Here is a 13,199-nt window from a genome sequence, read left to right on the forward strand (position 1 = left end):
GAGCATCAGTGATAAATAATCAACAATAAACAGACTGTCGGCTTCATTTCTTGGTTGTTTTCTGTTGGCAGTTTTACAGCAGTGCTGTTGTTGTACAAGCATTAATGTCTGATCCTGAAACACCACACCTGCACTGTACCTGCTGACCTCAGGTCAGACTTGTTGGAATTGTGTTTTTATATTTACTCTCCAACCATAAACAGCAGTGAGTCTGCAGGTGTGAGCTTGAAAACTAAAGCTGTCAGGAGGAGGTGACACTCGGAGTGTGAGAGTTTACTCTTTACTTTTATTCACAGCAGGAACGTTTTTATGAGCAGCACGTTCAGCGTACTTTAGTTCAATCACTCAGACTACGTTCGCTTGGACTGGGATGACTGCAGTGATTTGCTCCATTAGGCTGAAGGACAGGAAACTTCAGTCTCAAATATCTACTGTGCATGCCTCACCTTAGAGATCAACAGCAGCAGTGATTTAAAAAACAGTTCTGTGTCACAAATCACCAGAATAATGATCATCTTAAAAGTGCTAACGAAGCTGAGCAGAGCGCGTCCAGGCCGGGGGTTGCTCGGTGAACCTGCACCATGTCCCTCCACCAAGATGGTTCACTACTCGAGGCGCTTTAGTCCTCTTTGGTGACATCTGGTGGCCAAAAATATGAACAGCAGCTTGAAATGAGCCGCCTCACTGTGATCACCCTCTCTGCATTAGCAACTTCTGTTTAATATCAGGCTATCGGTGTGGTGCATCTGTTTTACGGTTATTTGATTAAAAACTCATTTGTATGAAACGTTTGAACATGGGCGTGTCCAAAAGAAGCCCGTGTCGGGCTCCAGAATATCATGTGACCAAAGATGAACTCTCTGAAATGACGTCAATGCTTCATTATGTGATTCGAGCTGTTGAAAAGATGCACCACCAGCATTGGTTGGGACTATGCTTGTGCCGTGAGGTCATTCCAGACCATCTTTTTGTTTGCCTTATGTGGAATATCCTTTTGAAGCGATCGCTTTTCTTTCTCCATATTAATCAAATCAAAGTTGATGTAAGTCTGTAGAGATCTCTTTGGGCATTTCTGGTCATAAAGCAACATTGTCCAGTCTTCGGCAGTAACACAGGAGTTACAGGAGCAAAAATTGGAGAAGTTTACATCCTTTTTGATTGTTTTCAATAATCACCCAAATATGTAGTTTTGTTTTAACAGGTATACCATTAATTCTGACAGATTTAAATGTTTGAAAGGTAATAAGACAGACTCATTTTCAGCCCTGACACAAGTAGCTGTCTGCTCACATCGTGTGTATTCGACAGGAAAATTGCAGTGTCATCAGTCAGGTGTGCCCATCTCTATCTAAGGGTGGGATACCCTGAAACTGTCCTTTTTTAATATGCACTCCATAATTTGTGCATAAATTGGATGCAGTTGTTCGCACTACACCCAAACATTCACCATCTTCACTCATGCGGCCATCCCACTGGCGCCAGCTGAAGGCTGCCGAGGTCGAAGCTGACTGGAACAACAAATTCGTCCATGATAACAGGATTGTTGTCAGAACTCTTTGTCCCTCCTTCAAGGCCGCCAGACCTTCGCTTAACCGGGCGTGATGACACTTTCTCTCAGCTGAACACGGGATAAACATACACACACAAATGCACACGCATGAAACATGTACACTGATACTGATACGCCCTCACTATCACCCCCCCCCCCCCCGAATCCAACACCTCCTCCCAGGTTTACCTCCCATCCGATGTGGACAGTGGATCAGCTGGAGGTGCGATCGAAGATTGCAGCGGTCCCAGATCAGCTGTACACACTGGAACACTCTCCCATGTTGCTGTCTGTGTTTTATTGTGATATGGTGTGATGATGATTCCTGGATTATCCTTTTGTGTTACATATTTCAATGTTTTTTTCCTCGCTACCTAGCCTGACCTGTCTCCCCAATGTGATGTTTGTGTATTGTATGTACGGTCTGTCATCTCGGTTGTGGGCAACTGCAACTGACAAATAAAGGCCATCCCATCTCAACTAGCTAACATTACAGCCAACAGCTAAAACATTAGCACTAAAGACCTACACAGAATACATCGCCATAGACATACAAATAACATAATTTCAGTTTGATGAGTTTAACTGCAAAGCAGATAATGCTATCATAAATTGAAATTTTTTTTTTAAACTTACTTTTCGCAAGCAAATTACTTCTTTTCTTCTTAAATTGTCCGTGTTTGCCAAAATGTGCTAATTTTTCACATGTGATAGAAGAACTGAATTTGGCATGTACAGAATGAATCGCATCATTTGAAACTTAGCTCTGATTGGAGAAATTGGAAGTGTTAGAACTGACCCACATTACGGTCTCCTCTACTACTGGAATTCCTTTCTTGCCTATGGAGAAATTTATCCATTTGTATTTTCTGAATGAGCCAAATATGATTTTTGGTAAATATATTTAGGAAACTATTTTCACTTTCACATATTGAATGAATAATTCTGAGTTTTCTAATAAAACATTGTTCAAAGTTTCTTTTATGTTAACTAAAGAAATATTTTGGGCATTTTTTCCGCTGTTCTCACCGTTTCCTCCTAACAGCTTTAACATCTGACTGACGGTGAGATTATCGTTTAGACAAATTGTTTTTTCACATAATCTTATTATTCTAGAAATAATTTTAATTTCTCTCTCGTTTGTCTTTAGAGAAAGCATTTTCCTTTTGAAAAATTTCTGATATCAAATTTCATTTCCATAAAAACTCTTAAATAGTTTTTCTTGTTAATAAGTCTCAGGGCTTAACTTTGGATTAATTTAGTTTCCAACAGTCTTTATTCTGAATTTGTCCAAATAATTTCAAATCAGTCTAAACTGGACTGCTTTATGGTCACGGATATGTTCGAGCTCGGATGATGTTTGTTCATGTGGGCATCTATCCATGCTTTCATTCATCACTGTGTTGGAATCACCTCCATATAAAAGTTTAGCTGAAGGACATGAAAATAACATCTGCCTTATCGTCTGTGGTTAAAAATAAATATACATTTTATAATTAAAGCCATTTATAAAGTGTGACTGATCAATATCAACCAAAAGTGTAATCCATTGTTCGCTGATGTTGCAGTTTAAGTGTGAACCGCTGCAAATCTGCTGTCACCAACAGAAACGTGCTGCCTTTCTCACTCTTCTTGTTCATTATTTATTGAGCTTTTAAAGAGTCACATTTTATTTGAAATTAAATTTGTGGACTTATTTCAGGAGTTTTGGATTTTCATCAGTTAACGTATTTATTTTATTTTTGCTGTTTTATTGTGAGCTCGCAGTATTACTTTTCTTCTTATTTGGTTTCTCTTTAATGTTTTATGCTTTGGCCGGAGGGTCTCTATTCTATTTCTAGTCGCTTCTACTGAATGTTTTTGCTGTGCCCGCTTCGGCCTGCAGGGGGCAGCCGCGGCTCAGTTTACGCCTTAAAGCGGAACTTTTGTTTCCGTGTTGTGTTTTCTCAGGAGCGTTAACAGCTGTGAACAGCAGACGGCAGGGGGGTGGAGGGGTGTGTGAATCGATTATTGCTCAGCTATCGATCTCAGCACCGTGAGGTCCATGATGCAGTGCGGCTGGCCCCTCATGGGTCCGCTCAGGTGGCTTCACTACCTTAACAAAGAGGTGAAGGTGAGAGCGGGAAAAGGCGAGGAGCACCGCGGCTGGCTGTTAAGCGTGGACCCGGTGTCCGCCAGGTAACGCGCACGTGGAGCCTAATTTGTAAATCAAACAGCTGATCGTGACGAACGAGTCGAGTTTTTTTTCAGCCGTTTCCTGTGAACTTTGACCTTAACTCGTTTAAGTTAAGTTTAAGTGTGACTCCTGATCGTCACGTGGCTCTGACCCTTGTCTTCCTGTGCCCTGCAGTGTGGTCCTGGTGTCCTTTGGTGAGGCGGTGGCGGTGCGGGTGGTGATGGGTCACGCCGTGGAGGCGGTGGAGGTCCTGCGAGCGGCTGCTGATGATGAGACGGCGAAGCGTCTGCGGTCGGTCTTCCTCCCCCCGCCGTCCCCTTGCCTGGACCCCAAGGAGCTGCGTCAGCGGAGGGATGCCGTGCGGCGGTGGCTGCAGGAGAACCGGATCCCCGTGGAGGAGGAGGGGGAGGAGCTAAAAGTGGCGGGCGTCCTGACGATCGCTGCGCCCTATAGCGCCCACGACTGCAGGAGCTCCAACCAGATCATCCTGGACCGGATCCAGAGACTTATCGGGATCCAGGACTGTACCAATCAGGGGTTGCCACTCTGAGCTGGGCCAATCACCAGGTTAGTGTGTTGTTTGAGCTCCGCCCTTTTGTCATTTGCAGATGTAATCTAAATAAAAGGAGTTTCTAAGTGACTCACTTCCTGTAAAACTCACCTGTCCCACAGACTGACGAGTCACCAATCGCCATGATTAGTTACGTCAGAGTGGGAGGAGTTTTAAATATGTGCATAATTTTAAAAGATAAACTGGTTTTATTGTGACAGGCACAATTTCATTTCAGGTGAGAAGAGACCTGCAGCAACCACAATGAACCAGGAAACCAGAGTGCTGGCTCACCTGGGGTCACCCGGGGTCAGGGTGTGCACGGGCGGATTTCAGTTTGTCAGACTTCAGTAATCAATAATTATTGATCTGCTGTAATCATTGACACCTGGATGTCGCTGATGTGATTGAACATCACCTGAATCACCTGCGTCAGTATCAGGTGTCTCCGGTCTGTCCTCTGAGGAGAACTGAGTTCTGCTCTTTATTTGCCCGTTGCCATGGTGACACCTGCGCCTGTGGGAATGACTTGCTGCAGACTGATTCCCGGAGCGTTTTTGTAAAAGTTTCGTGTCGTTTCATACTTTGTAAAACAAATTCAGACTGGAGTCAAACTTAAACCACGAGCTTTGATCTTTGTCAGTTTCAGTAAACATGGGGATGAAACGTCTACCGAGTCATCTAATCACTGTAAATAAACTGTAAGGTAATTATTGTATCTATGGTAACAAGACACCCATCCCTCCACGCATTTATTTCAATATGCTCTGCTTGGTTTTGTTTGTTGAATGCAGAGCAGAGAAACACTTGTATCCTGGGGCTTTGTGTGTGTTCAATGTCAATAAAGTTAATTGAAACCAGCCCAGCGCCACCTTATCTGCTCTTTAAGTGATGACATGATGAATCCTGCTCCCGGCCCAAACTACTCTGCATTTATTAAGTCTGTGTTTTTAACATGTTTTAGTGCTTTGTATATAGTTCAGTTTAATCTGAACAAACCCCTAAAAACAGTCAGTGATCACTATTGTCCCCTCTCGGTTTTTATTACCATTGTTCATTTTAAAGCTCAGTTTTTAAACCCTATCTACAGCCCAGCCCATGCAGCAGTATAATGACTAACCTCGTATTGTGGATGGATTATCTCAGTTGTTCTCCTGACTGAAGTTTGGTCCTTTTACAGCATCCTGCCATGCGACTGATTTTGTCTCTAACCATCAGGAACCCTCACGTTAATTTTTATCAAGCGGAAAAGTGTTAGCGTTCATCCTCCAGCTTCACTGTGTTTATGCTAACATAGCTGTGTTGCTAGCGATCACGTAGCACATCATTATACACCAGCTAGCCCAACTTTAGTAACCTTACAAACGTCACTGCTGTTTAGTTTTCTGTCTTCATTTATGTTGGAAGTGATAGAGCCGTACGTTTAAATTTGTTCATAAATCTCTCAGTCAGAACATGCTATATCATGTTTAGATGGAAACTGGCAAGCTAACTTCCTGCTAACTTCTAACTCCATTGAATTTAATAAATCCTGTTTTCATGGATGCCTGGATGTTAAACTTCATAGTTACACCTGGTAAAGCAGCAACGCTGATCATTTTATTAAAGATGAAAGAATTTAGACAGTTTTTAACTCTCAGTGATGCTGCAGTGATTGTTTGGACCTGAAGCAGAGTTTGAACCCAGACACGAATAATGATGTCAGACTTGAAGACCACCCGCTGCTGCAGGGGCAGTAGATGTGGAGGAGCCCACCTACAAAAACCAGCCACAGTTCAGTTCAGCAGGTAAAATAAAGACCGATGAATTCCAGGTTTCTTCGAGCTCAGTGAAAGAAATGTTTATTCCCTTGTTTTTGTTTACATCACTAATAATGACATCACCACCATCTTCTTCATCAGGTCCACCTGAACCACTGCAGTACCTGTGTGGCTCCAGGCCAGTACCTGAGGGTCTCGTCCCTCTGAGGTCTGAGCTCAGAGATGTTCAGAATAAGAGCACATTTTTGTTTTACAGTCAGTCTCAGTTCGAAGCAGTCAGAGCTTCCTGATTGGTCCATCACACATTTTTACTTTCTTCTGATCCAATCAGCTGTAGTGTTAACTCAGTCTCCTCCACAGCCTGTCCAATCAGCTGTCCCTGAACCCTCTGGAACTCCAGGCTGTCCAATCGCACAGAGGGCGTGTCCAGCATGGGGGCGTGTCCAACAGAATCCCTCTTGTATGTCTTTGGGGGGAGTTTGGGAACACTGTGACGTGGAGGCACAGGGGGGCCATCCAAGGTGAGGGGAGGGAGTGGGGGGAGGGGTGGAGAAGGCAGGGGTAATTTCCTGGAGGTGGGGGTGACAGGAGCAGGGAGAGGGGGTGAGGAGGACAATGTGGTGGGGGTGGAGCAAATGGAAGTTGGGCCAGAGATGTTGGGGGGGAAGAAAGCCTGAGGCAGGAGGTCACAGCGGGGACGACCCTGAGGGGGGGGCAGGAGGTGTAGAGGGGAGCTGAGGGGCTCTCGTGGAGGCAGGGAGGGGGGGCTGTCAGGTGGTGATGATGACAGTGACGAGTAACGAGAGGGGTGGAGCTTACAGGTGGGCTGACGAGGTGGAATGGCTGGGGGGCTGTCCAGCTTTGACACCATCTGTGAGGGAGAAGGGAGGGGGGGGTGTCAAATGTCACATTCAAATGAACCTTTATCAAGATTGAATTGAGAAGGCGGCGTCAGACAACAGCCCCGCCTCCCCTCACCACAGACCTTTGTTTACATTTACACCATAACAGGACGCCAACAGGGGCCCGTTCTTCGTACCTCGCTAAGTAAGTTAGCTGGATTAGATTGTTGACGATTTCGCGTGATCTTGGATCGTTCGGTTCTCCGAAGCTCATCCGGGACTTGCTGTCATAGCAACAGAGCCGTAAGCGTAAACCTGCTGGGGAGCAGGTTTACTTTATGTAAACAGGATTAGATCGCGGCCACGCAGGTATGCCCGCGTCATTCATACGAAAGCAACAGCGATATTCCTCCACTGTTTCACCATAAATAAATAACATCAATGTAACTAAAGATAATGCAGTACTTGATCCTTTTATTGATGTCACACAGATACATACAGGTCATTTCCTAAAAAAAAGGGAAGTGTACTATTAACATTCTATTACATGTATGTGATTATTACAGATGTAATCCATATTTCAGAGTAGTAATAGTAAATTACTTCGTGTAATCAAGATGAGAGACCACGGCTATAAAAGCGAAGGTGGATTTGGGAAGCCTGTCGCAGCCATGTCCTGTCCGTATACGCGAGCAGCCCATTGAGGAAGGTACGAGATTGATAAGGAGAGTTTCCAGCATTCAGCGTATATTGCGGGACAGACAGGATCCTTTAGCTCAGCGCGACAGTGTGCTCATAGAGAGCTATCGATATTCCCGTGAGGATATTATTTACTTAACCAACTTGTTGACGAGGGGGTGCAGGACCACCACCTGTCTTTTTTTTGCTCTGCCCTTTTCTTGGTTGCTGTTATGAACAAACAAACAGATTATTTCAGGGTCTCTTTCCAAGAGACTAAAAGCAATATAAGTGATAAATATTACCATTCTGTAGAATATTCTTATATTTCACTTTTACTTGTTCCCATGTTCTAGTGGGTCCTGTTGTGGCTCTAATGTGAAAGAGGATATAATGTAATATAATAAATTTACCCTACCGCCTACTGGTGTTGGCCAGAGGGGCCGATGGCGCGATATGGCAGCCTGGCTTCTGTCAGTCTGCCCCAGGGCAGCTGTGGCTACAACTGTAGCTGCCTCCACCAGTGTGTGAATGTGAGAGTGAATGAATAGTGGCATTGTAAAGCGCTTTGGGTGCCTTGAAAAGCGCTATATAGATCCAATCCATTATTATTGTTATTATTAAATTACTTACGAGTTTAATTTGTCAGCAACTTTCTGCCAGCCCTCTCTCCTTGCTTTTGCAGCCTTTGCAGTGTTCCCTTGTGTTCTGATTAAACTCTGAAACTCCTGAAATCCCTCACTCAAGAGTTCTTGCTCTGCTGCCGAAAAATACTGGACATTTTCGCCGACCAATCAAAGGGTTGCCGATCAATGTTTCTACTATCGATGCATAGCCCCTGTTAAGCCACCCAGTGATCTCACATTACTTCATCCAGCTGTACTAATCGTCAACAACAGGTGTGTTCGGAGAACCGGATTAGCGAGCTCACGGTTAGCGCGATGGTTTGATCTTGGATGTGTCATTTGATCTTGGATGTAGTAAGCGAGGTACGAAGAACGGACCCCAGGTTGACACAGCAACAACTACACCCACAACAACAAGGTGGAGGTTACACGTCTGGGCTGGAAAAGCCGCAGAACCACAGGAAACGCTCCTCCGGGTCTATAAACAGCTTGATGTCTGTGAAGGTTCTCAGTCATCCAGGTCATCGTAGTCAAAGGAGCTTGCAAAGAAAAGCGTCTGGACTTCCTTAAGTTACTTGAAGACGTTTCACCTTCATCCGAGAAGCTTCTTCAGTTCTAAGGTCAAATGGTGGAGAGTCCCAGATATAAACCTAGTGGGAGTGACCCCCCACAGAGGGACAAAAGGACCCCCTGATGATCCTCTAATCGCCTGAGCCAAGGTGTGAAACTGGGTGTGGGTCCCAATCAGCCAGAGTTTCGGGTGAGTTCATTGTGAAACCTGGCCCCACCTTATCATGCGAATTCCTGAGGTCAGAAGAGCCACCTCCACAGGACAAGACTCAGCAGTCCATCTGCATCTTAAGGATAAAGGTCACTCTTTCGAGGATACCAATGTTCACATTTTGGACAGAGAGGACAGATGGTTTGAAAGAGGAGTGAAAGAAGCATCTATGTCCACTGTGAGCGACCATCTTTGAACAGAGGCGGGGGTTTACGACACCAACTCTCTGCCATCTATAATCCAGTTTTGAGATCCCTCCCCAGACGCCTTAACGCCCACTCACATCCTGGGCCATCTGACCTCAGGAATTCGCATGATAAGGTGGGGCCAGGTTTCACAATGAACACACCTGAAACTCTGGCTGATTGGGACCCACACCCAGTTTCACACCTTGGCTCATGTGATTAGAGGATCATCAGGGGGTCCTTTTGTCCCTCTGTGGGGGGAAACTCCCACTGGGTTTATATCTGGGACTCTCCACCATTTGACCTTAGAACTGAAGAAGCTTCTCGGATGAGAGGTGAAACGTCTTCAAGCAACTTAAAGAAGTCCAGACGCTTTTCTTTGCAAGCTCCTTTGACTATAAACAGCTTGAAGCTAAAAACAGGTTCTAAGAATTTGGTGGTTGCTGCTCTGTGATACACAAAGAACAGAAGGAACCCTGAAACGTTCTTGCAGTCCAAAAGCTCCTCGGGCTAAAGCAAAGAGGGTACCTTGGAGGGGGAAGACTCAGCAGGAGCCGACTCCGGTCGTCTGCGGGGAGGAACAGGAGGAGGAACGGGAACATCCTCAGAGGCCCGACTGAAGCTCACCATGGAGGAGACCGAAGAGGACCCTGAAAATTACCAGATAGACACTGTTAGAACCAGGAGAACGAACAGGAGAACCATACAGCAGCCAGCAGCAGATTGGTTTGTTGCTCGTTAACTTCACGCTTTAAGTACTTCAGGGCTCCAGAGTGCGACCAACTTGGTTGCACATGCGACCTAATTTCTCAATGCTGCGACTAAAAAAAAAATTTAAAGTCTCAGCAACTCTGAAAGTCTCCATGTGATTAACAACAGACACACATTATCCACATATCGTGGTTTAAACCATTCAGAGATGGTCAGGGGCGGGACCTCTCTGATTGGCCGTAATCCAGATATTCCTGTAGGCCTTGTGTGTATGTTTGAAAGTGTAGGTCAATAGAGAGGTGAGTAGGCAACAAAGGCTGTCACACTTGGTGTTCGCTCGCTCTGCGGTAGAGTATCACTTCCTGTTCCTGCTCAAACACAGTGGTGTTTCTGAGTAGCTTATCTGCTTAGCAATTTAATTAAAATTTTTTATATACATTCTTCTTTCATAGTATAATCTTCACGTGCTTCATCCAAAGCACACTCTGTGTACTCACTACCTAACTTATAGCCAAAGTATTCACTCACTGTGTCTTTACTGTTTTGCTAACTTAGCTTAGCTCGTAGCCGACTCGTTAGCACCATGGCTACTTCACCTGTCCCTCCTGCACTTTCTTGCTCATTGTGTCAGATGTTTAGTTACTCCTCGGCCTCCTTTAGCAGTAGTGATATCTGTAACAAATGTAGCATATTTGCAGCTCTGGAGGCCAGGATTACTGAATTGGAGACTCGGCTTCGCACCCTTCATTCACCCATAGCTAGCCAGGCCCCTGTAGCTGGTGCAGCCGAAGATAGCGTAGCTGTTCCCCGGCAGACCCCAAGCAGCTGGGGAAAGAGGGCGGCTGGGTGACGGTGAGGAGGAAGCATAGTCCAAAACAGAAGCCCCAGGTACACCACCAACCCGTTCATGTGTCTAACCGTTTTTCCCCACTCGGCGACACACCCGCCGGGCGCATGTGAAGCTAGAGACACCGGCAACCATAGTCAACTGTCTTCCAGGGGCCAGAGCAGGCGACATTGAAGGAAATTTAAAACTGCTGGCTAAGGGTAAACGTAAATTCAGTAAGATCATAATTCACGTCGGCAGTAATGACACCTGGTTACGCCAATCGGAGGTCACTAAAATCAATATTGAATCGTGTGTAACTTTGCCAAAACAATGTGGGACTCTGTAGTTTTCTCTGGTCCCCTCCCCAGTCAGACCAGGAGTGACATGTTTAGCCGCATGTTCTCCTTAAATTGCTGGCTGTCTGAGTGGTGTCCCAGAAACGATGTGGGCTTCATAGATAATTGGCAAACCTTCTGGAGGAAACCTGGTCTTGTTAGGAGAGACGGCATCCATCCCACTTTGGATGGAGCAGCTCTCATTTCTAGAAACATGGACAAATTTATTAAACCCCCCAAAATATTAGGTCTCTCTCCTCCAAGTCTCTGTTAGTACATGACTTAATAATTGATCAACAAATTGATTTACTCTGCCTTACAGAAACCTGGTTGCAGCAGGATGATTATGTTAGTTTAAACGAATCAACACCCCCGAGTCATTCTAACTACCAGAAACCTCGAAGCACAGGGCGAGGGGGAGGTGTGGTAGCAATTTTTCACACCAACCTATTAATTAATGAAAGACCAAGACAGACTTTTAATTCATTTGAAAGCCTGATGCTTAGCTTCGTCCACCCCAGCTGTAAAACTCAGAAACCAGTCTTACTTGTTATCATCTATCGTCCACCTGGGCCTTACACAGAGTTTCTGTCTGATTTCTCAGACTTTATATCTAATTTAGTTCTGAGCTCAGATAAAATAATTATTGTGGGTGATTTTAACATCCATGTAGATGCTAAAAATGACAGCCTCAACATGGCATTTAATCTGTTATTAGACTCAATTGGCTTCTCTCAAAATGTAAAAGAACCCACCCACCACTTTAATCACACTCTAGATCTTGTTTTAACATATGGCATAGAACCTGAACATTTAACAGTGTTTCCTGAAAACCCTCTCCTGTCTGATCATTTCCTGATAACATTTACATTTACAATAATTGATTACACAGCGGTGGAAAGTAGACTTTATCAAAGTAGATGTCTTTCTGAAAGCGCTGTAACTAAGTTTAAGAATATAATCCACCCACTGTTATCATCTCCAATGCCCTGTACCAACACAGAGCAGAGCAGCTATCTGAACGCTACTCCAACAGAGGTCGATTAGCTTGTTAATAATTTTACCTCCTCACTACGTACGACTCTGGATACTGTAGCTCCAGTGAAAACTAAGGTCTCTAATCAGAAGTACCTGACTCCGTGGTATAATTCTCAAACATGTACCCTAAAGTAGAGCTGGGCGATATATCGAGTTTTTAAAAAATATCGATATATTTTTATACGAGATATAAGATCTGACAATATCGTTTATATCGATATAGTCTATGTTACGTTATAATTATACTTGTGGAGCCGCAAGTTTGCCTCTCTTTCGTCCACTTTCGTCTTTACGTTACTCGGCCTCGCCTCTCCTTCACTGAACACAACTCCCCCTCCTCCCCCATCGCTTCACCTGCAGGAAGCAACAAGATGGACACGGCAAATCTCCTTTAACGAGTTACTGCGCATCGCCCCGTGCATGGGGCTGGACGGCGTCAATGTGTTAGCTAGCTAACCACGCTAACGAGCTAACCACGCTAACGCCATGCCGCCCAGAGGTGCTGCACAGCCTAAAATCCTTGCATTTTCTCAAAAGTTGACAGCGCGCCTTATGTATGAATTCTGGTTGTGCTTGATGGCCGCGAACCGATTTTATGTGGTACACGGCGCTCAGCAATCTGTCAAAAAATGTTTTAGTACGACTTTGGTAAGCTACGGAGCTGCACCGCTTGATGGATTGTCGGAGCATTACGGCTGAGCCTCGCGGAGTGATACGTACTGGGCTTCAACGTAATATTACCCTACTGTGTATAAGGACCATAAATGGCACCTGTTAAGAGACGTGGTTGCGAAGTGGATTTCAAACTCAATGCTGTCAGTCACGCAGTACAAGTTGGGAACAGAGCAGCTGTGAAATCTGTCTTTGTTATTGTGCTCGTCTTTTAGTTTACATTTTGACTGCACAATTGTGAGCTTTTTGTTATGCACAAAAACAACATTGTTTTCTTTTATTTATGGAGCATTATTATTTAATAAATGCTCATAATTTATTTTTGAGTAAATTTTATGTACATCTGCTCTATGTTAATAAAAGTGCCTGTGTGACATCTGGGACACAGCTTTGACTAAGAACTCTCTTTTTGTTCTTACTTTATGGCTTTAAAAAAAAAAAATCGAGATATATCTTATATCGCCATC

The 13,199-nt window shown here is 44.6% G+C and overlaps 3 protein-coding genes across 11 annotated transcripts in view; 1 reads left to right on the forward strand and 2 right to left on the reverse strand.

The window, feature by feature from the left end:
* Positions 1–3,980, reverse strand: part of LOC309708282 (reticulon-3-B-like) — a 10,173-nt gene extending 6,193 nt beyond the window's left edge. For 6 of the 7 annotated variants that reach the window (XM_082536174.1, XM_082536172.1, XM_082536173.1 and 3 more), the window contains exon 1: positions 3,877–3,980. The gene's annotated coding sequence lies outside the window, so the exon portion shown is untranslated. Of the gene's footprint in view, positions 1–1,738; positions 2,004–3,876 lie in introns of those variants that run through there. The other variant, XM_082536170.1, reaches the window with a different exon arrangement.
* On the forward strand, positions 3,496–5,135 carry gemin6 (gem (nuclear organelle) associated protein 6). The gene is made up of 3 exons (XM_082536180.1): positions 3,496–3,727; positions 3,900–4,292; positions 4,514–5,135. Exons 1-2 carry the CDS (start codon positions 3,594–3,596, stop codon positions 4,273–4,275), a joined length of 510 nt encoding a protein of 169 aa, XP_082392306.1. The 5' UTR covers positions 3,496–3,593; the 3' UTR covers positions 4,276–4,292; positions 4,514–5,135.
* Positions 5,136–6,089: 954 nt separating this feature from the next.
* Positions 6,090–13,199, reverse strand: part of sos1 (son of sevenless homolog 1) — a 43,526-nt gene continuing 36,416 nt past the window's right edge. For all 3 annotated transcript variants that reach the window (XM_082536127.1, XM_082536126.1, XM_082536128.1), the window contains exons 21-22: positions 9,676–9,797; positions 6,090–6,906 (exon numbers count right to left, since the gene is read on the reverse strand). In XM_082536127.1, the coding sequence (XP_082392253.1) occupies positions 6,334–6,906; positions 9,676–9,797 (695 nt within the window). In that variant the 3' untranslated portion in view covers positions 6,090–6,333. The remainder of the gene's footprint in view (positions 6,907–9,675; positions 9,798–13,199) is intronic.

This window comes from Aulonocara stuartgranti, assembly GCF_965226115.1.
Source record: "Aulonocara stuartgranti genome assembly, chromosome: 6".
Taxonomy (NCBI): domain Eukaryota; kingdom Metazoa; phylum Chordata; class Actinopteri; order Cichliformes; family Cichlidae; genus Aulonocara; species Aulonocara stuartgranti.